Source organism: Dermochelys coriacea, chromosome 2 (genome assembly GCF_009764565.3).
Source record: "Dermochelys coriacea isolate rDerCor1 chromosome 2, rDerCor1.pri.v4, whole genome shotgun sequence".
In the NCBI taxonomy this organism is placed as follows: domain Eukaryota; kingdom Metazoa; phylum Chordata; order Testudines; family Dermochelyidae; genus Dermochelys; species Dermochelys coriacea.
In genome coordinates, this window is record NC_050069.1 from 241,781,462 (window position 1) to 241,805,204 (window position 23,743).

The 23,743-nt window shown below is 40.3% G+C and overlaps 1 protein-coding gene across 6 annotated transcripts in view; it reads right to left on the bottom strand.

Annotated features, from left to right (window-relative positions):
* Positions 1–23,743, bottom strand: part of EPC1 (enhancer of polycomb homolog 1) — a 114,040-nt gene that overhangs the window by 73,292 nt on the left and 17,005 nt on the right. For 4 of the 6 annotated variants that reach the window (XM_038393039.2, XM_038393043.2, XM_038393037.2 and 1 more), the window contains exon 1: positions 8,507–8,659. The exons of the other annotated variants lie outside the window; for them this stretch is intronic. In XM_038393039.2, coding sequence (XP_038248967.1) covers positions 8,507–8,659 — 153 coding nt within the window. Of the gene's footprint in view, positions 1–8,506; positions 8,660–23,743 lie in introns of those variants that run through there. 6 annotated transcript variants of the gene reach the window in all.

Here is a 23,743-nt window from a genome sequence, read left to right on the forward strand (position 1 = left end):
GGTCTACTGGTTGTAGCTTAGTGGACAGTGCGCTGAAATGGCACTCAAGAGACCTGGGGTTTATACTGGTCTCTGCCACTGGTTTGATAGATAAGCTTGGGCAAATCACTTCACCTCAGTTTCCCCATCTGTAAAATAGGGATAATGGTACTGACCTTTGTAAAACATTTGGGATCTGATTATTATAAAATTGGTTGCATCAGTTTAAACTGACAAGTCTAAAAAAAAAAAAAAAGACAGTCTTAAGTGTGCACAGATGCAGCACTTAACTAAAGGTGTGTTTGGTGCATTTTAAACAAAAAACAAAAAAACCCACCACCTAGTTCAGCTTTGTGCTTAGACCAGGCTTTATCTATGTCAGGGGGCACTGAGTTGCATTAGAAAACATGTTAACAAATGTCTAACAGACGTTTAGTTCATGATGAACTAAAAAAGCCGTTTAAGAGTGGCTAATATTAGTTTAGCTTAATTCAGTTTATCAGTTAAAGTCAGCTGATCTTGCATGTCTCCACAAACTGAGGGATAAGGACAGATTTAAACTCAAAACTAGTTAGAAGCCAATTTCATTAACCTGGTGCAGTTTCTTCAAGTAGTCTACCCATTAGTGTCTTTACAGGTCTCCTAGCCAGGTTTGAGATCTTAAAAAGCAAAAGGTAGTAACTGCAGCCACAGGCAGAAAATATTTTTTTATATATATATATATATATATATATACACACACACACACACACACACACACACCCCCCGTATTACATAAAAATTATGCAACTTAAAGTTACTTGTTTACAAATCAAGCACTCAAATGTTAAGGAAATGCCAGATTTACAGATGCATGCACAATATTAATTCTGCCTCATATTCATCAAATGAGGTAGGGATCCTGTGGAAAAAGTAATGCAGGTTTAATGCAAGGGACAGAATTCAAGTTGCATAGGAAGTTATAGATCTTTCACTTCCTAACTTGTTTGGTTTCACTTTGCAAACTAATTAACAGGTTAATATTTTTAAAAATAGCAGGAACTGTTGTATACAACTCTAACAAATCCTCCATCACCTCTCAGGGTTTGAGCCCTGCAATATGAACTTCTGCCACTTGAGCTATAGAACCAATTATGTTAGCTGGTACAAGGAGAAGGCTTTATCTCAGAGCTGGGGCAAAGAAAGATGGAATATTGCAGCCATGAGTTGGATCCAGGTAGTGTTTGAGGAAGGAGTCCAGCCAAGGTGGTACCTCCAGTAGTGGAGTGAATGCTGGGTGTCGGTGGGTTTACTTGGGGGAGTCTGGCCCAGCTGGATTGGGAAGGTTCTGCCCCATGTAGTGTCCCAGGGTAAGGAAGAAAAGAAGGGAAGGGAAGAATGGAATGATGGGGGCATGTGCTGGGTTGCAGGGAATGTAATGTGTGCACCGGGGAATCAAGATGCCCAGCCCACCTTTCTCCTCCCTCCCATTGCTCTGGCAGCTCCTGGTATAGCGTGCCCCGGTGCTGTGTTGGTCTGGCTCTTTACAAAGAGCATGTGCAAAGTTCTCCTGAGGCATGCACTAGAATTTCCTAGGATAAGAGAAAAAGGCAGGTTACTAACCTGCAGCTTTTTTACATGCTGAATTTCCGGCTGCAAGGAGGATGGTATTGGAGCATCTCAAAGAAAAGTTACTTTACATTTGAGAGATTTTTGTATTAGGCATCTTAAATAAAGGATCACTAACAGCTTCCCAAATTAGAGACGAACATACATGTTCGTTAAGGAAAATTACACGAAAATAAAATTTTCAGTACTAATTTTTTTCCTGTCTTCCTAGAGCTGATGAGACAATGGCCTGAGACCATGAATCTGTAAGTATTATTGAACCTTGAAGAATAAACAGCAAATAGTAGACTGTAATGGTATCTCAGCACTAAATTCATTCATTTAAAAGGAAAAATGTAGTTCAAATAGATTGACAAAGCCCATCTTATCTTTAAGATTAAATGTTTTAAAACAAACCAGAACAGTTATCCAAGTACGTAACAATTTGTATTCTCCAATTCCCTGCAGTTAATATGAAAGCTCTAGACATGCCCAAAAACTTAGTTTGGTAACAGGGAACCTGACAGTATTCTAAGGGTTAATACGACGACAATTTAATTACTGAGCTACTGAGACAAACCAGATATTCTGTGACAACTAAATAGCAGCTCCACTGAACAAAGTAGTGATTCCATTACAACTTGTGTTAATTTCTCCATATTGCTTCATAATAATACAGTTTATGTCAACATAAGAGATCAGAGAGCATAAAAATGGGAGAGACCTATTAGATCTTTTCTTGCAAATACAGAACATTTACCAGATGAAGGGTTCCAATAAGAGAGACCCAAAGGCTATACGTTTTATCTTAGCTAAGCAGCTTTAGAAACATCCCAGCAAGCCTCCCTAAAGTTCTCTGTACAATTTAATAAAACAGTTTTAGAAATAATTCTACAGTTGCCTTTAAGTTCTCAGATTCAAAACCATTAGCAAACCAACATCCCACTAAATATCTAGCCAACTGAAAGGGGGAAATTCATAGTCTATGCTTGCAAATTAAATCAAAACCTAACTATGTCCATTAGGGCATGTCTACACTTACTGGGGATCAACACTGCAGGGGTAGATTTAGTAGATCTAGTGAAGACCCGCTAAATTGACCGCAGATCATTCTCCCATCGACTCCGGTACTCCACTGGAGCAAGGAGTGCAAGGTAAGTCAACAAGCGAGTGTCTCCTGTCAACACAGCACAGTGTAGACACTCAGTAAGTCAAACTCAGCTACACTGACTCCAGCCATGTTATTCACCTAGCTGGAGTAGTGTAATTTAGGTCAATTTACCCCTATAGTGTAGACAACGCCTTAGGGACTGAAAAATTTCACACCCAGAGCATCATAGTTAAATCAACTTAATCCCTGGTCTGGACATAAAGTAGGTTGACAGATTTCCTCTGTCGACCTAGTTACTGACTTTTGGAGGGGTGGATTAGCTACATCAATGGAAAAACCACTTCTGTCAATTTAGGAAACGTCTATGCTATGTCTATAGCAGCAGTGCTTTAACTATGCTGTAGTAACAGGTTTCAGAGTAGCAGCTGTGTTAGTCTGTATTCGCAAAAAGAAAAAGGAGTACTTGTGGCACCTTAGAGACTAACAAATTTATTAGAGCATAGGCTTTTGTGAGCAACAGCTCACTGAGCTGTAGCTCACGAAAGCTTATGCTCTAATAAATTTGTTACTCTAAGGTGCCACAAGTACTCCTTTTCTTTATGCTGTAGTAGTGAGACGTACCTTTAGAACTGGTCTACACTAGAAAGTCACAAGTATAACTGGTAAAAACAGCACCTATGAAAAAGTTACAGATATAAGCCATAGCATGGACTATTATACTGGTATAGCTTATTTTGCTTCCCAAACTGGAATAAGCTATAACAGTGTAACTGCATCCACACTGCAGGGGAATGGCTACTTAATTATACTTGTACATGTAATCACTAAAACATTCTAGTTTAGACAAGACTAATGATTCACTTTAAAATACAATATAGGGTAGCTTGAGAACAAAATACTTCAAGCACATGGCTTTGATTTTTTTTTCCCATACATGGTACACATGGTCCAGCCCCCTAGGCAAGCTAGTTTTGGGGTCAGATCTTAAAGAATTTCTGTTGTGTATGGGGTTGTTGGGTTTTTTGTTTTTAAAAAATAAGATACATTAACAATGTTTACACAGGTTTCAGAGTAGCAGCCGTGTTAGTCTGTATTCATAAAACAGGAGTACAGGTGGCACCTTAGAGACCAACAAATTTATTTGAGCATAAGCTTTCGTGAGCTACAGCTCACTTCATCAGATGCAGCGTCTCACATCACTAGGTACATTTAAACCCTGCACCTCTTTTGAGGAATTGTCCTGAATATGGTTACTTTTGGGGAGGAGCTGTAAAACACAAAAAAAAAACAAACAAAACAAACCATGTTTTTTCTCCAGCAGCTGTGTATGTATTTAAAGCTGACCTGCAATGCATTCAAGAAGTTAATACCACTTTATGGTGTGAGAAAATGATCTGAAAGTTTGTCAAAACAGAGATATTTCTCTTGTTTAGACAGGCTAAGAAAATCAAATCCAGTCTTCCCAGTTTTGGCTGGTTGACCTTTAAGTCCAGGACATTTGAGAGTTTTGAATCTTAAGTGTTACTGAAGTTACCCAGGTGCTAAAAAAGTCCATTCAAACAGCATAACTTCTCTTAGCTTGCAGTGTTACTATTGCACTAGTTCTCCAGTTGTCAACTTGTGTTCTAGCTTAGTCAGGATCTGAATTTCTAATCTTAAAATTAGCATTCTTATTAAAAAAAAGTTATATACATTTTCCAGACCTTTACTGATAAGAAAGCAAAGAAAAGAGGAACAAACCTTTTTCTCCCTCCACTTCCCATTTATGTAGGCAACTTAAAAAACCCTAAGTTTTTGTAATAACTTAGACAGTATTTTGATGTTACTGCTTTTTGTATTATTATTCCAATATTAACTACACTATATATCCACTTAGGTCAGTTGTCTGTTTCCAATCACTAACACAATAAAGTGATGTTTTATTTGAGAACAGGATGTTTTTTGGCTGTATGATAATTTAGTGTGGGTATGGGTGAACATAACTGGGTAGTTTTCAGATTTTGGACTTTTAAAAACTAGCAATTTATTTATGATCTTAATGAAGATTTGCACTCCCCTTCCTGGGAATTTCCTTAGGTTAATTAAGGCACTTGATAATTTGCTTAGCAGTGAGATTCTAATTTCTAAGCAGCATTGGAAATTGGGGCCTAAACCAAGCCAACCATGAAGAGTACTTCAGATGTTATTTATCTGCTGGTATTATGTAACAAAGCGCTTTCTACTGTAAGACCTTTACCTCTCAACAGAACCAACATCACATCTGAAGCCTTGTCTTATTAGAGAGAAGAAATGTAATACTAGGTAACTGGATTAACATCTTTTTAAGACCTTTGGCTGCCAAATTTGTTTTAAATAATAGCTAAAACACGTAGGAAAAGGGATGTTTTAGACCTAGCTACAAGCAGCTCAGTAAGGTTTGGCCTCATGCTTTCAGCATTTTTACTCATCTGAAGATTCCCATTCTACTACTAAAGCTGTGTTATTTTCCATACTGGTTCTTCTTTTTGGGAAGGGGAGGGGTAGAAAAATGAGATGAAGGGGAAGTAAAATAGGTATCCTTTTATAGACAATGCTAAAGTAGTAGTTTAAATCTTGTGGCAAGATATTTAGCCCAATGATAGCTTTTTTAAATCTAACTTTAAATGAATACATGCTTGATGTTATGTAAAACTTGAAGTTGTATTTAAACACTATTATCAGGCTGCTATAGGTGCCTGATCACAGTAGTTTATTGTAAAGAAAGTTTCTTAAAAAAAATTTAAGAACCACACACTATTGAACTATGTCCTCTTTTGTAGAGTCTAAAGAATTGGACATTTGAATCATTGACTGCATTCACACAGTGTCACAGAATATACACTAAGTGAGCTGACCTATTTCTACATACGATAACTCCTACTCTTTTCCCCCACCCCCCCAAAATATTACATGACATTTGGAGAACTAATGGAGCACTCCACTGATCTGATTTAATTGCCATCGCACATTTCCTTATATTGAACACCAACACATTCTGGAATGGAGAAAAATGGCTACAGAAAAAAAATCTGAGCATAGTGATTTAAGAAAAAAAAGTGTTTGTCCTTAACTAGGACATTATACAGTTCCTGAAGTAATTTTAGATGGGTTCAACAAGGTAAGAGTTTTCCATTGGCAAGTGAATATTCTTCAATTTGTTACTTTATCAGAGAAAAGGCATATGCAAATTTAACTTGAGTTAAAGCTGTCTGGCTAACTATTTAGTTAGTCACACTTGTTTTTAAAACTTTATTTGCAAAAAATCTAAGCGTAATCACTTAATCAGATTTTTCAAATTAGTAAACCCTCTTCTTTGCCCAAAACCTGTGACAGTAACTATCAACCTTGCCTTAGCTAGAAAGAAAGGGCTACTCATGCTGGTATAGTTTTCACCCCCAAAAGACTCACCTCTACAAGCCTATAGCAGAAATAAAACAAAGACAAGTTACATGGTAATATTTTACTTTTAATTAAAATACAGATAGGATACTATTATGATAGGCATAACAAAACTGTTTATTTTAAAATGGAATGGAATTGGAAATAAAGTACTATACCCCACATATCAAAGATGAAAAGTTTGTATTCAAACAGATCTCTGTACTGTACCAGCCTACAGTACCTAAAACATTCTTATTGGACAAAAGTTAATCTCATTCAACTCAATTTTGAGTTATCTAGCCTCAAATTTTTTCCCCCTTATTTATTACAGTTCAGCAAAACATGCTTTGTTGAATAAAATAATTACAATAGTTAATGTTCATACAAGTTCTAGATAGGTTACATAAATGTTAAGTATAGTATAAATCCTCAAACTCCAAAATACAACTTAAAAGATGATTTACAGCACAAACAATACAGGACACAGAAAATTTATGAATGGATTAGGAAATATCAAATACAAAATTGTTGCGTGAAATTCCACATGGTTTGTAAAACTGTCTGTACACTGTACCACGTGTAGAAGGCCGTACCTTAAAACCAAGGAATGCATTCCTTAGATTTAGAGAAATGTAACAAGCTTCACTTTTAGTATCTATCGGAATGCACGTCGGAACTTAACTGTCTTAACCCAACCACTTTAAAAAAGTACTATCAACCTGAAATCTAGTAAATTAAAAAAAAAAAAAGTTAGCGTAAGGTAAGTGCCATGTTTGCTCCCTAACTTTCCTCCCTTTACCAATACTTGTGGTTTTAAAGGTCACATTTTAAAACATGTTCTCTTTTCTACTGCTGTAGAAGATCCCTATAGAAACAGGGAAGAACCGACTATGCTAGGAAAATAATGAGTGTGACAAGAGCTGTCATGTGCACAAACTAAAACTGAAAGAGAGACTACCTTCCCACAGTCTCTTCAGGTACAGTATTGCTACATTGTAACAATGGCAGATAAAAAAAATTTCAAACGACTTTTAAATTGACAATCCTTTAAGCTAAGGGGCTTGAAGTGACCGTCTTCCAATGAAAATTTAAATCTTCAGTAAAACAGTAGAAAGAAGCAGAAAGTGGTGGTGATTTAAACTTCCAAACTCAATTTATCTTTTAACAATGTTGTAGAAAAATAGCAGCCGGTGTGTCTGAATTGTAACAACCGTTATTCCTTTATCTGATTCGTGTATGAACTATTCTTGATCACCATGTGCTTGGAGGCATTTCTGTGATTACACATCATGTCCAAATATTGACATAAGCCTGACAAAAAGTTTAAATTCTTACATTTACATAATTTGTTAAGGGGAAGTTGTCATTAGACTGAAAACCCTTCTTACAACAAAGATCCTATTAGCAAGGAGCAGACTTATAACCCCCAAATCTCACTACCTTGCCGTCTTATGCTTATTTTCCCCCCTCCCTAAAATGAGCTGATAGCGTTTTCAGGAATTAAAGTTACATGGAAGTCAATTTATGTCTAGTTTATAGTTAAAAGCGGGTTTCAGAGTAGCAGCCGTGTTAGTCTGTATTCGCAAAAAGAAAAAGGAGTACTTGTGGCACCTTAGAGACTAACAAATTTATTAGAGCATAAGCTTTCGTGAGCTACAGCATCCGATGAAGTGAGCTGTAGCTCACGAAAGCTTATGCTCTAATAAATTTGTTAGTCTCTAAGGTGCCACAAGTCCTCCTTTTCTTTTTAGTTAAAAGCGGGCCTATGTAACAGCACGTGTCGTCCCTCCCGCCCCCCCAGTGACTCAACAGCCCATGGACGGAGGTATAAGCCTGGCTGCAACCTTCACTGTGGGTCCACGGCGCTGATCACAGGTACAGTCAAGCCGCCCTGAAGTCCTAGGTGGGCTGCTCTGCCATGATCTCAGCCGTGGCCCGCACATGCAGGAGAACAGACCCACCACGTGCATAGCCACAGCTTCCTCACAACACCCATAGCCTACGCCGCGCTCCCCCCACCGCAGCATATAACTCGACAGCGCCACCGTGTGGCAGCGGGAGAGCGCGGCAGCCTCCCCAGGCACCAGCTCGCGCTGCCGCACAAGGCCCAGCCCAAGAACCAGAGACAACAAAATGGCGGCCGCCCGCTGCGTCACGTGACCCCCTTTGTGCCTTTCGAGGCCTGGGAAAGGCCCTGCCAGCCGCCGCGGCGGGCGGGTTCGGGGTGGCGGGGTCCACGGGAAAGACTTGGTAGGGGACGAGGGGGATGATTTGGGCTCGGCACCCTCCCTCTCCAGTCCCCTATCCCCGCGGGCGGGGAGAGCGGGGAGAAGATGGCGGCCATTTTGTGCTTGCGCAGAGGCGAAGGTGGGGGCCCCGGGTCGGGTGCGGGGGGATGGAGGGACCCGGCCGGGGGGGGGTCTCACGTACCGACTCCTCTTCCTTCTCCATGCCCGTGGGCATCTGCGGCACAGCCCGGTTGATGGAGGCATATTCGGCCAGGTCGGGCAGATCCTCGCAGCGGAAGACAGGCAGCGGCTTGGACGCGTCCAGCGCCCGGGCCCGGAACGACAGTTTGCTCATGTTAGGCAGCGATGGCGGCTCCGACTGGGGAGGGGGGGGCGGCCGTGAGAGCGCTCCGAGCTGAGAGCCGGACCCCGCCGAGCGCTCTCATGGAGGGACCGGGGCTCCCCCAGCGGGGCGGGGCGCACTCCGACGCGGGGCCCGGCGGCGCCGGCTGGCGCGGCTGGGCTGGGCGCTGGCTTCTCTTCTCTGCCGCTCCGGCTCTGCTCAATACGCCACGGCCAACATGGCGGACATTAAAGCTCGACTGGCCGCCTCTTTCAGCCAACCCCAGCGCCACAGCCATTCCCACACTGCATCGCGCAGGGGCGCGGGCACAGCGCCGCCCGAGGCAGGGGCGCGCGGCGCGGGCCCCGGGAGCGCGGGCACGAGAGAGCGGGAGAGCTCAAACGCGCCGAGAGGGATGCTCAGAGGCAGGTCTCCGAGAGATTCCCGCTTCAGGGCGGGACAGGCTCTATCCGCGCCTCAGCGCGAGGAGAGGGGCATTCACCCTCGGTCGCCGGGACGGAGGCCTCGTGGCGTGGGGCAGGGGGGCTGGCCCCGGGTCTTCTCACTCACTGAGGGGCACAGGCCCCCTCATTAATGGGGTAAGGACCTCGCAAGAGCCTCCGCTCCCTGCAGGGCCGGGGGAGACAGAGTACCGGGGAGTCAGACAAGCAGCACAGGCGACCGACCTGGCTTCGGCCGATGCGTGAAGCAGCCTGGGCAGGGAGGTTGTTCTCTTCTAAGGGTAGTTTCCCTCCCCGAGACCTGCCGCTGTTGAGCTCCCTGGCCGCCCCTCTCAGGGGGTTTGTGACATCAGAGTCCCTAGAACTGAAACCGCAGCCAGCGAGAAAGGAAGAGATTGGCACTGGGGCGGTTTAAAACTTTTTCTCTTTGTTCCTGTGACTCTGAACTCTTGAAATTCGGGTTTTGTTAAGAGTTCAACACTTCATGATGAGTAGTCTGAGGGTAGCGGCCCAGTCGGGCACTCTAAACCTAGATCCCAAACAGATGATCCTTGGCCCAAACACTTTACAACCTAACGAAAGGCTGAGCTGCTAAGCCACATTTGAGTCACACAAGATGTCCCCAAGAAGATCAGGGAAGACAAAAGTTAACATCCCTTATAGTTCTAGATTAAAAAAAACCCAACTTTTCTTCTGGAAAAAGAAAAACATCAAAGAACCAAAATGTACAACAGTTTAAGTGTTAAAAGAATGAAGTCCACAGTAGTGGCATATACACTTGATACTTTGGAAGGACTAATTTCACAATGCTGAAAACAGTTACGAGTCAGTCAGATTATCTAGGAGGAAGAATTTAACCAGAAAAAAGTGAGTGATGATTGGTTAAGAATACTTTACTAGCTACAATTGAGGAAGAAGGCCGTATTGGTTAAAAAAAAAAAATCTGGTTTAGCAGGGGAGTGAAGGCTGCTGTAAAAAAATATTTTATGTATAAGAATATACAAATGGAAGAAAGGGGAAGTTGATAGTAATCAATATAAATCAGAAACTAGGAACTAGAAAAATTGATAAGGAAAGCAAAGGGACACAAGGAGAAATCAATGGCCAGCAGAGTTAAGGACGATAAGGAGTTTTTAAAAGTATATTAGGAACAAAGACTCCTAACAACAGTATTGGTCCATTACTAGATGGAAATGGTAGAATTATCAACAATAATTGTATTCCATAATATTTCTGTTCTATAGCTGGGAAAAACATATGTAGTCATACGAAATAACACTTTCCATTCCATTAGTACAGTGTTTCTCAACCTGCAGCCCAGTTACCACACAGCTGCGGCCCAGCTCAGCTGCGTCCCAAAGGCTGCCCTGCCCGTGTGGCAGGGGTCCAAGGCAGGCAGCTGGCCGACCCTGTCAGTGGCTGGGGTATGGGCTGCCACTGTCCTGCCATCCGGTCCCTATGTCCCAGGTAACACATTGTATAAATAAATTGAGAACCACTGCATTAGTATCTCAAAAGAACACTAACTAGTAGCTACTAAAAAGTTAGACTTTTTAAATCTGCAGGTCTAGATAACTTGTATCCAAGACTTAAACGAGCTGGCTGAGAAGTTCACTGGACTGTTCATGTTGATTTTCAATAAGTCTTGGGACACTAGGGAAGTTCCAGAAGACTGGAAGAAAACTAATGTGCCAGTATTTAAAAGTGTAAGTGAGATGACCCGGGTATTTAGGGACCTGTCAGTCTAAAACTGATCCTGGGCAAGATAATGGAGCAGTTGATACAGGATTTGATCAATAAAGAATTAAAAAAGAGGGTAATATAATTAATGCCAATCAAATGGGTTTGTGGGGAAGTAAATCCTGTCAAAGTAACTAGATATTTTTGTGATAAAATTATAAATTGGGTTGATAAAAGGTAATAGTGTTGATGTAATAGTCTTAGAATTCTGTAAGGCATTTGATTTGGTACTATATGATTTTGATTAAAAATAAGAAAAATATTAATATGGCAGACATTAAATGGATTAAAAGCTGGCTAACTGATAAGTCTCAAAATGTAATTGTAAACAGGGAATCATCATCAAGTGGGTATATTTCTAGAGGGATCCTGCAGAACTGGGTCTTGGCCCTATACTATTTAAAATTTCTATTAATGACCCAGAAGAAAAACAAAATAGTCATTGATACAGTTTGCAGAGGATACAAAAATTGGGGAAGTGGTAAATAATGAAGATGACAGGCCATTCATACATAGCAATCTGGATCACTTGGTAAGATGGACACAAGCAAACAATATGCATTTTAATATGGCTAAATGTAAATATATACATCTAGGAACAAAGAATGTAGGCCATATTTTCGGATGGGGCAATTTATCCTGGGAAACAGTGACTCTGAAAGAGATTTGGGGGTTGTGATAGATAGTCAGCTGAACATGAATTCTGATGTGATGCTATTGCCAAAAGGCTTATTGCCATCCTTGGATGCAAAAAGGGGAATCCCTAGTAGGAGTAGAGAGATTATAACTCCTGGGGGGAATTCTGCACCAAAAAATTTAAAATTCTGCACACAATATTTTAAAATTCTGCATATTTTGTCAAAAACAACACAATATAATCACACCAGTTTCAATTATTTTGGTAATTTATTTCAAAATAACTGTCAGCTAATATGTCTAACAATACAGCTAATAAAAAAGATCCAGGGAAAGTTTTTTGACAAATAGATTTCTTACTAGGCATTCCTTACTTAATCGTAGAATATCAGGGTTGGAAGGGACCTCAGGAGGTTATTTAGTCCAACCCCCTGCTCAAAGCAGGACCAATCCCCAACTAAATCATCCCTACCAGGGCTTTGTCAAGCCTGACCTTAAAAACTTTTAAGGAAGGAGATTCCACCACCTCCCTAGGTAACACATTCCAGTGTTTCACCACCCTCCTAGTGAAAAAGTTTTTCCTAATATCCAACCTAAACCTCCCCCACTGCAACTTGAGACCATTACTACTTGTTCTGTCATCTGCTACCACTGAGAACAGTCTAGACCTGGCAAGCCCCAGCCAGGATGTAAGAGAAAGAGCCTGCCTTCTTCACAGAGCCGGTCAGGGGATAAGAGGACACAGACAGCATGGGGGGGTCAGACAGGGGCTCCAAAGGGCTAGTGATGGAGGACAGACTGGGGCAGGGGCAGAATGGGAGTGGAAGCGCAAGGCCACATGGGCAGAAAGGGAGAGGGTGCAAAGCTATAGGAGAGAAGAGGGACAGCTGAGTGGAGGCACAGAGATACCTGGGGACGGGGTGCAGGGACACATGGAGATAAGGGGAGGGGGCTGGCAGAGAAGATGCAGGGAGAGATGAACAGAGGGGAGGGGGTGCAGGGCAACAGTGGGGGACTCTGAGTAATAATAATACAGAACTCTGAGTAATAATTCGTTTAAGCTGCAGTACAGAACTGTATTTCCCACACCCCGCAGAATGCAGAGGCTTGGGGGATTCAGGGGTAATAGAGAATCTGAGGGAGAGGGAAGTAATTGCTGGAAAGGAGCCTGGGTATGAACCTGAAGGGTTGTTGGGTATGCGTGGGAAAAGTATGGAACAGGTTCTTTATTGGGGAGCGTCCCCATGTAGACCCTTGCTGACCCTAGCCTCTACCATTCAGTCAGGCACATCTGCCCCTGTCCCCATGTGTCTCTGTGCCCCCACTCAGCCATCCCCCTCCCTGTTGCCCTGCACCCCCTCCCCTCTGTTCATCTCTCCCTGCATCTTCTCTGCCAGCCCCCTCCCCTTATCTCCATGTGTCCCTGTACCCAGTCTCCATGTATCTCTGTGCCTCCACTCAGCTGTCCCTCTTCTCCCATATAGCTCTGCACCCTCTCCCTTTCTGCCCATGTGGCTTGTGCCTCCACTCCCATTCAGCCCCTGCCCCAGTCTGTCCTCCATCACTAGCTCTTAGGAGCCCCTGTCTGACCCCCCATGCTGTCTGTGTCCTCTTATCCCCTGACTGGCTCTGTGAAGAAGGCAGGCTCTTTCTCTTACCTATCCTGGCTGGGGCTTGCCAGGTGTGGCTGCAGTGTTCTAGCACCACAGCACCCTTTAATAGGCAAAAAGCAAAACTGCAGCAACTTTTTAGCAGTAGCTATTTTCTGGGGGAAAAAAAAAATTAAAAATATGCACAGCACATGAAATATGCATGCATGCAGTGGTGCAGAATCTCCCCAGGAGTAAGATTTTTACCTCCGTATTTAGCACTGGTGTGACCGCTGCTGGAATACTGTGCCCAGTTCTGTTGTCCACAATTCAAGAAGGATAGTGAAAAATTGGTGAAGGTTCAGAGAATAGCCACAAAAATGATTAAAGAAATAGAAAATATGCCTTATAATGAGTGAGCTCCTTGACTCTATATATTTAGATTAATAAAGAGAAGATTAAGGGGTGACGATTACAGTCTGTAAATACCAACACCTGAAAAAATATTTAATAATGGGCTCTTCAATCTAGAAGTGAAAGGTCTAACATAGGCATTCTCAAATTGGGGCTCACAAGGTTCTTATATGGGAGTCACCAGTACATGCACAAAACAGAGAGCAACAGCTATAAAATATATCATTTAAATCCAGTGTTTTAAAAAATTAAACACACCTTTCCGTCACAGTGTAGTGTATTTACTTCAAAAAGTATTGTAAACATATAATGCAGCAATTATTGTTTTTAAACAAAATGTATATTTGTATTATCACTACTTTAAGGAAACTGGACTATGGGGATTGTAGTATTGTGCACGCAGTTTATTGTTTTGAGACTAAAAAGATGGGACGGAGACAACAACATTAGAGCTAAGGTTGATTGTTCAGCGCTGAAGAGCTGCATTAAACCACAGATCACGCAGAACACAGATTGGCCAATAAAAAGTAATTTATAATTTAACAGTTAGACACACAGGCAGAGGCGGAGCTAGGATGACTTGCAGGGCTATACCCATCAAAAAATTTTTCCTTAGCCCTACTCTTCCCCCGAGCCACCCCTCCCAGCGAAAAGGTCAAATGTAATGCAGAAGTAAGGGTGGCATGATATGGCATTGCCACCTTCACTTCTGCAGTTCTGTGCTGCTGCTGTCAGAGCTAGGCATCCAGCCAGCAGCTGCTGCTGCTCTCCAGCCACCTAACTAAAGGCAGCGTGCTACTGCTGGATGTGGTGCTGCCTTCAGAGCTGGAAAGCTGTGAAAAGTGATTAACAAACATACAAATATCACTTTTCACAGAAGACTTAGTGCTCCGTTGCTACCCTTCCACGCTGCTGCTGGCAGTGGCGCTGCATTCAGAGCTACCCCGCCGCCACTAGCAGCGCAGAAGTAAGGGTGGCAATGCCATATTAAGTCTGCTGTGAAAAGTGATATTGACAAAGTTTCTTCATGCCCTCCCCAGTATTAAACGAGTTATTTTTAAAAAATATTTACTATGCTTATAAAAAAATTTTAGTCTTAGAAGGGGTGAGAAAATGTAAATTCATTTTAAACAATAGGGTTATAAATTTAGCATTTAAAATACTGTTAAATATAAAAAAAAATGTGTTTTTAATTTATAAGGGGAGTTGAACTCAGAGACTTGCTGTCTGAAAGGGATTGCCAGTACAAAAAGTTTGAGAACTACGGGCATAACATACAATCCAATGGCTGAATGTTGAAGCTAGACAAATTCAGAATGGAAATAAAGTGTAAATTTTTAACAGAGCCAGTAATTTATCATTGGAATCATTGGATATTTTTCTAACAGATATGCTCTAGAAATTATTTTTGGGAAGTTCTATAGCATATTAGGTGATTGCAATGGTCTCTTCTGTTTTTGGAGTTTATTAATCTAGTTTAAACTTGTTTATATTAGGGTTTTATATGTGTTTAATTGGGTTTGTTAACATGATTCACTTTTCTTGTACAGTGAAGGTATCAGTGAGAATTTTCAGTCTCACTACTGACGGTGAAATCTCACATTCAAATTGCCCCAATTTGTGACACAGCAGCTCCTGGAATGTCAATTTTCCTAACCCTTCATTAACTAGAGTTGAACGTGCAACTACTGTCTATTTTAAGAACCCTACAACATCAATTTATTCAGGTAAAGATATCCTTTTGGCCAAAATTTAAAACTTTTCCAAGAATTATACAGGTGGACCCCTTTGCCCAGGCAGAGTCCCATTCACAATTCAGTTCTCAGTACAGGATTGAGGTCTATAAGTTGTGTGTGTTTATAATATTAAATAAAATCATGAAAAATATTTTAATGTGTCAGTTCGTGTGTTGTTTGAATTTAAACAGTCCTCTCCAGTGTTTTAAAGGCAAATATTGTGGCACAGTGTTATTGCACAAGACCCAGAAGATAAAATTGACCCGTTTATTTTCTTGGAGTGATGTGATAGGTAAGCAGCTTCTTTTCATATACAATACATAAATAGTGGAAATAAAATGAATTTTAAAAAATTATTTCAGTTTTAATAATTGGAGGTGCTGTTTTTGACACAGATAAAGAAATTGTTTTGACCCTATCATCATCATAATGGGTTAGATTTAAGAATTCCTCTATGTTGGTTGAAACCTTGCTAAATGTAGTTGTTGCTAGCAAAGTTTCAGTCCTGTGGTTGGGCACTGGGCTGCCTTCCAGCCCAGGCTCTCAAAGTGCTTTACACACTGTAATTAATCTTCACAACATCCCTGGGAGAGGTAATTATGTTACATGTGTTACTGAAAGGTAAAAGAATATTTGTGGAAATACCAAGAAAGGGACAGTTATTAATGATTGAGATATGGTCTCTTTTTTATATGAGATATTCAAATGTTAGAGCGAAATGGAAAATATGATATTAATTTGTACTTTCACTAGATATTTCAGTGAAGTGTTAAAAATGTAAATAGCTTTTTACCCTAACTTTTATAAATTAAGAATTAGTATTCACTCAGTAAATAGAAATGCTTTCTTATTCTTATTTAAAAATCTAAGATTTTCTAATGCAAAGGAGTTTATAAATTTGCAGTATAAATTATAAGTACACAAGTCTCAGCTATTGTGCATGCAAAGTTTGTCTTCCAAATTTTACTGTTAACTGTGAATTATGTATTATGTACTGCAATACTGCTATCGGTACTGTGTACCTTCAGAGTGTGTTGGCATTTGTCAGTACTAGAGCATGTACTGAAACAGGTATCAGGCAATTAACCAGAAGGTACACCAATAAAATGTAACCTTTTTCTCTCATCGATGTCAGGAGAGGAAATTTAAATAATAAAAAGCAAAATTTAAAGGATATGCCATTCTTTAAAAAGGAAGGATATTCAGAGTTAAACACTAATAGTTCTTATTTAACCCTTGTGCATAAACCTGGCAGTTTACACAAGTGTACGCAATATATGATATACCACTTGGGCACAAACAGGGTACTTGGTTGGTTAAAAGCTTTTTACCTAAAATTCTTGGGGCTAGCTGTTCATTTTCCCAACAATAGACATATCCCAGGAAAATTATTTTCTGCTGCAAAACAGATGAAAAAACTGTATTAATCCTCAAGTTACTGTAAACCATTTGCTGAATGTCAATCTTTTAAACTATAACTTACATGATAATTCTGATATTGGAAAAACAAAGATCACAAAATTATGTGACGTGTACTGAAATTCAGGATTTCTGCTCTGAGCAGATTACAGCACGGAAATGTATGAAAAACCATTCAGAGGCAGCACTTACAGTAGAGGTTGTTTGAGGTTCAGTGATAATATGTGCAACATTTCAAATGTTGCCATTTCTGGAGTCTTCAGTGTAGGTAAAATAGGAATTGCCATACTGATACAGATATTTGACCCATCTATCCTTTTATCCTGTCTTTAGCTATAGCAGAAAATAGACACCCCCCCATCATTAGTTCAGGTGTACTTCAAAAAAATGTGAACATCTGCAGCTGTTTCACTTAGAAATTCAAGATGTCTAATTAATTATCATATAAAAGGGATAAACATTTATCCTTATCTTTTGCCTACTTGTTTATTGATAAGCTAGAGTAAAAACCGCAAAGGAAATGGAAATGTCTGATCCTATTACACTATGTAGCTTGTTTTGTTCAGCAAAGGAATAACAGAAGTGAATAGTGAATGAGATATTTAAAGTATAAGTGCTTGGTTTTCATTTGTCTTTGAAGTAGGGGCTATTCTATACATAACTATTTATGTATTATATTCAAGGGCTTTCATTGTCTTTGCATGGTATTTTTAGGTGGTCCAAAAATCACTGTTGTACTTTTAAAAAGAGCTAATCATGATATAGAGTTCTCTCTGTTTGGAAAATTAAGTTACTGGCATATTTTTCTAGAAGCAAAGCTCTTTGGTGTGCATGGTGGTATCTTTTAGCACTACACTTTCTCATCTGCAAAGACCTTTTTGATTAAAAATGAGAGATGATGCATATTTGTTACCCATGCCATATCCATCTGAAATTGAAAGTCTCCACCACCTCAATGTCTTTGTGTTGCAGTTATAGAGGACAAAGATTTGAACTGTGAAATATGGGTCACTTGGTAAATAAATAACAATCACTGAGACACTGACAGCATAAGTATACTTCAGAGGCACGATGGACAGCAAATTTTCCCGATTTGCTCTGATAAAAAGGGTGCAACTGATAACAGATTTTAAAAATGTAGTAAACAGTGTGTACATCATATCAGTTGAGGTAAAAAAGCCGGAGACATTAAGGATAGAACAAACAGAAAGCTTGCTTTTAGTCATTCTTTAATGAATGCTTTAAAATGCAAGAAAAAATGAAACCTCGTTCTCCAGTATTGGCTTTTGAACTGGACAGAATGACAGCATTAGAGAGCTGATAGAAGTTTCTTGATGAAAACGAATGGAAGTTTTCACTGTCCATTGTAGGAACAGCTTCCAGTAGCTAGTCTGAAAATGTGCACTTCAGGACCTAGATTATCTCTACTATCTAAGTATAAAGGAAGCAAGTACAGTAGAACCTCAGGGTTGCAAACACCAGAGTTACAAACTGACTGGTCAATCACATGCTTCATTTGGAACAGGAAGTACACAATCAGGCAGCAGCAGAGACAAAAATATTTTTTAAAAAGCAACTGCAGTACAGTACTGTGTTAAACAAACTACTAAAAAATAAAGGGAAAGTTTTAAAAAAAAAGATTTGACAAGGTAAGGAAACTGTTTCTGTGCTTCAGAGTAGCAGCCGTGTTAGTCTGTATTCGCAAAAAGAAAAGGAGTACTTGTGGCACCTTAGAGACTAACAAATTTATTTGAGCATAAGCTTTCGTGAGCTACAGCTCACTTCATCGGATACATTCAGTGGAAAATACAGTGGGGAGATTTATGTACACACACAGAGAACATGAAACAATGGGTTTTATCATACACACTGTAAGGAGAGTGATCAGTTAAGATGAGCTGTTACCAGCAGCTGGGGGGAGGAAGGGGGGAGGAAGAAAACCTTTTGTGGTGATAATCAAGGTGGGCCACCTTTATTATCACCATAAAAGGTTTTCTCCCCCCCCCCCACCTGCTGGTAACAGCTCATCTTAACTGATCACTCTCCTTACAGTGTGTATGATAAAACGCATTGTTTCATGTTCTCTGTGTGTGTATATAAATCTCCCCACTGTATTTTCCACTGAATGCATCCGATGAAGTGAGCTGTAGCTCACGAAAGCTTATGCTCAAATAAATTTGTTAGTCTCTAAGGTGCCACAAGTACTCCTTTTGTTTCTGTGCTTGTCTCATTTAAATTAAAATGCTTGTAACCATCATTTTTCTTCTGCATGGTAAAGTTTCAAAGCTGTATTAAGTCAATGTTCAGGTGCAAACTTTTGAAAGAACAACCATAACATTTTGTTCAGAGTTGTGAACATTTCAGAGTTACAAACAACCTCCATTCTCAAGGTGTTCATAACTCTGAGTTTCTACTGTACTCTGACTATAATCATCTCACTAACTCAACTGTGGAGCAGTTTCTTCAATATTTGCCTCTTTCTACCATTGAAATCAGTTTAACAAGACATAGTGGCAGCCTCCAAAATGAAGGAAGAAAGAATATGGAGGTAATTTAAATTTTTTAGAAAGATATGCAGATTGTTTTAAAATGGCAAAGGAGTGCATTCAATTCAAAAACTTAATTGAATTGGCTCGTTAGCACTGACCCCCCACTTGGTAAGGCAACTCCCATCTTTTCATATGCTGTGTATTTATACCACCCTACTGTATGTTCCACTCCATCATGCAGATGATGAAGTGGGTTTTAGCCCACGAAAGCTTATGCCCAAATACATTTGTTAGTCTCTAAGGTGCCACAAGTACTCCTTGTTGTTTTTGCTGATACAGACTAACACCGCAGCCACTTTTGAACCTGTTTCCAACAAGTGTTAATCAGTACCCCTCCTGAAGCTGGTGCAGCAGTCTTCAGGTTCTAGTTACAGTATGGTTGTGTGTAAATTATAGGTAGATGAAGCTTTAGACTTCATTTTCTACATGTTATACTTTTGCTTCATCAAAAATATGTATTCAGGAAATATAAAGATTTTTGTGACAAATATTTTATCTACAACAAATCGTCTTTCAAAAAGCATTATTGTTTTAACTTTTTATATTGAAACTGTATTTTTTCCCTTCAGTCTGATTGTTAATCAGTATAATATCAAGAAAACTATTGTAATTTTGTAAAAATTGTAAATTATTTCTCTGCTCTAACTTGCAGGAAAACTTGCACCTTGTTTAAATCAGGAGCTTTTTTTTAAAAAAAAAATAGTACAACTACTACTAATACAATAGTGCTTAGCATTTATAGCATTTTAAATGTTCGTACAGTAGAACCTCAGAGTTCCAAACTGACCGGTCAATCACACACCTCATTTGTAACCATAAGTATGCAATCAGGCAATAGCAGAGCCAAAAACAAAAAATACTGCAAGTACAGTACCGTGTTAAACGTAAACGGCTAAAAGATAAAGATAGAAAAAAGATTTGACAAGGTAAGGAAACTGTGCGCTTGTTTCATTTAAATTAAAATGGTTAAAAGCATCATTTTTCTTCTGCATAGTAAAGTTTCAAAGCTGTATTTAGTCAATGTTCAGTTGTAAACTTTTGAAAGAACAACATTTTGTTCAGTTACGAACATTTCAGAGTTACAAACAACCTCCATTGCTGAGGTGTTCGTAACTCTGAGATTCTACAGTGGTTCTTTACAAACATGAATTGAATGTCCAACACTCCTGTGAGTTAGGAAAGTATTATTTCAGTTTTAAATATGGAAAGTATGAGGCAGTGAAGCAGTCAAGTTAGTTGCCCAAGGCCACAGAGATTCAGTGGTAGCCCTAGGATTAGAACTCAGGTAGTTTTGACTCACTAAATGTATTCATCATTCCTCTCAGTCCATACTGCTGCTCGCAGTAATTTTAAATTACTGCTACAGGTCCAAACTAGGCAAATGAAAGACTACTAGATAGAATAATTTATTTAAAATAGTGATATAGACTAAGTGTAAGTTTAAAAGTAGCTACTGCACAGTTCATAAGCAATAAAAATGTGCTGTGCCCAATAAGCTTCAAATAAATAACACTGTGTCCTGCAGCTATTTTTAATACCTTATTTTACATAATTCGAGGGTCAACCTTAGTGACAGGTTTCTACTATTCTAGATCTAGCTCAGAATTTTTCATTATTTAATTACATAACAATATTGGAAAACGAGCTTTTGCCTTTTCTTCTTCATAGATGTGCACTTCACTGACAACTGATATGAAGCAACTGCCATTTATTTGAAAATACCCAATGGGTGGTTATTTTTATTTTCAACAATCCTGCAAGAGGTAAATAATGCACTGTGACTTCATCACATCATAATATCTTAATTTCCAAGATTTTAAAAACAGTTATAAAATGTCTCTTTTTCCTCTTATACATTTATAGTATCCATTATTACAGAGCTGATTTAATTTTCTATATAAACAATAACGTTTTGTTTTCATTTTGCCAATAACATTTTGTAAACGAGCTTTGCACATATCTTTTGATAGCATTTAATAAACCATCTGTGGTTTGGATTAAAAACAAGATAGGTGTCAGAGGACATGACTCTGAAGTTTCTTCACTTTAAATCAATTTCCCTATTATAGAAGAAAGCAAATAGAAGGTCATAGGAATAAGCTGGGAAGCATAATGGTTTCAGCCATGGCACAAGCTGGTGCAACTCCCAGTGAATTTCATCCTGTGGATGTCATTTCTATAGATTGAGCTTAAATGCAGTTGTTGCTGATCTGTTCTAAGAAAACGAAAACGTCTAAAATCATCTGAAAGTTGATTCTATTCTACTATTCTTTTCTTTGGTTTTAAGTTGATTAACACAGTAGTTGACTGTGTGCTAAATCATCACTTCCCTGTTTTTCAGCCATAAATTCAATACCTCATAGCCTTGCTCTACCATAGGAAGAAAGAAAAGGAGTACCGGTGGCACCTTAGAGACTAACAAATTTATTAGAGCATAAGCTTTCGTGAGCTACAGCTCACTTCATCGGATGCATTTGGTGGAAAAAACAGAGGAGAGATTTATATACACACACACACAGAGAACATGAAACAATGGGTTTATCATACACACTGTAAGGAGAGTGATCACTTAAGATAAGCCATCACCAACAGCAGGGGGGGGAAAGGAGGAAAACCTTTCATGGTGACAAGCAGGTAGGCTAATTCCAGCAGTTAACAAGAATATCAGAGGAACAGTGGGGGGTGGGGTGTGGGGGAGAAATACCATGGGGAAATAGTTTTACTTTGTGTAATGACTCATCCATTCCCAGTCTCTATTCAAGCCTAAGTTGATTGTATCCAGTTTGCAAATTAATTCCAATTCAGCAGTCTCTCGTTGGAGTCTGTTTTTGAAGCTTTTTTGTTGAAGTATAGCCACTCTAAGATCTGTGATCAAGTGACCAGAGAGATTGAAGTGTTCTCCAACTGGTTTTTGAATGTTATAATTCTTGACGTCTGATTTATGTCCATTCATTCTTTTACGTAGAGACTGTCCAGTTTGGCCAATGTACATGGCAGAGGGGCATTGCTGGCACATGATGGCATATATCACATTGGTAGATGCGCAGGTGAACGAGCCTCTGATAGTGTGGCTGATGTGATTAGGCCCTATGATGGTATCCCCTGAATAGATATGTGGACAGAGTTGGCAACGGGCTTTGTTGCAAGGATAGGTTCCTGGGTTAGTGGTTCTGTTGTGTGGTGTGTGGTTGCTGGTGAGTATTTGCTTCAGATTGGGGGGCTGTCTGTAAGCAAGGACTGGTCTGTCTCCCAAGATCTGAGAGAGCGATGGGTCGTCCTTCAGGATAGGTTGTAGATCCTTGATGATGCGTTGGAGAGGTTTTAGTTGGGGGCTGAAGGTGATGGCTAGTGGCGTTCTGTTGTTTTCTTTGTTGGGCCTGTCCTGTAGTAGGTGACTTCTGGGTACTCTTCTGGCTCTGTCAATCTGTTTCTTCACTTCAGCAGGTGGGTATTGTAGTTGTAGGAATGCATGATAGAGATCTTGTAGGCGTTCGTCTCTGTCTGAGGGGTTGGAGCAAATGCGGTTATATCATAGCGCTTGGCTGTAGACAATGGATCGAGTGGTATGATCTGGATGAAAGCTAGAGGCATGTAGGTAGGAATAGCGGTCAGTAGGTTTCCGATATAGGGTGGTGGTTATGTGACCATCGCTTATTAGCACCGTAGTGTCCAGGAAGTGGATCTCTTGTGTGGACTGGTCCAGGCTGAGGTTGATGGTGGGATGGAAATTGTTGAAATCATGGTGGAATTCCTCAAGAGCTTCTTTTCCATGGGTCCAGATGATGAAGATGTCATCAATGTAGCGCAAGTAGAGTAGGGGCATTAGGGGACGAGAGCTGAGGAAGCGTTGTTCTAAGTCAGCCATAAAAATGTTGGCATACTGTGGGGCCATGCGGGTACCCATCGCAGTGCCGCTGATTTGAAGGTATACATTGTCACCAAATGTGAAATAGTTATGGGTCAGGACAAAGTCACAAAGTTCAGCCACCAGGTTAGCCGTGACAGTATCGGGGATACTGTTCCTGACGGCTCGTAGTCCATCTTTGTGTGGAATGTTGGTGTAGAGGGCTTCTACATCCATAGTGGCTAGGATGGTGTTTTTAGGAAGATCACCAATGGACAGTAGTTTCCTCAGGAAATCGGTGGTGTCTCGAAGATAGCTGGGAGTGCTGGTAACGAAGGGCCTGAGGAGGGAGTCTACATAGCCAGACAATCCTGCTGTCAGGGTGCCAATGCCTGAGATGATGGGGCGTCCAGGATTTCCAGGTTTATGGATCTTGGGTAGCAGATAGAATACCCCAGGTCGGGGCTCCAGGGGTGTGTCTGTGCGGATTTGTTCTTGTGCTTTTTCAGGGAGTTTCTTGAGCAAATGCTGTAGTTTCTTTTGGTAACTCTCAGTGGGATCAGAGGGTAATGGCTTGTAGAAAGTGGTGTTGGAGAGCTGCCTAGTAGCCTCTTGTTCATACTCCGACCTATTCATGATGACGACAGCACCTCCTTTGTCAGCCTTTTTGATTATGATGTCAGAGTTGTTTCTGAGGCTGTGGATGGC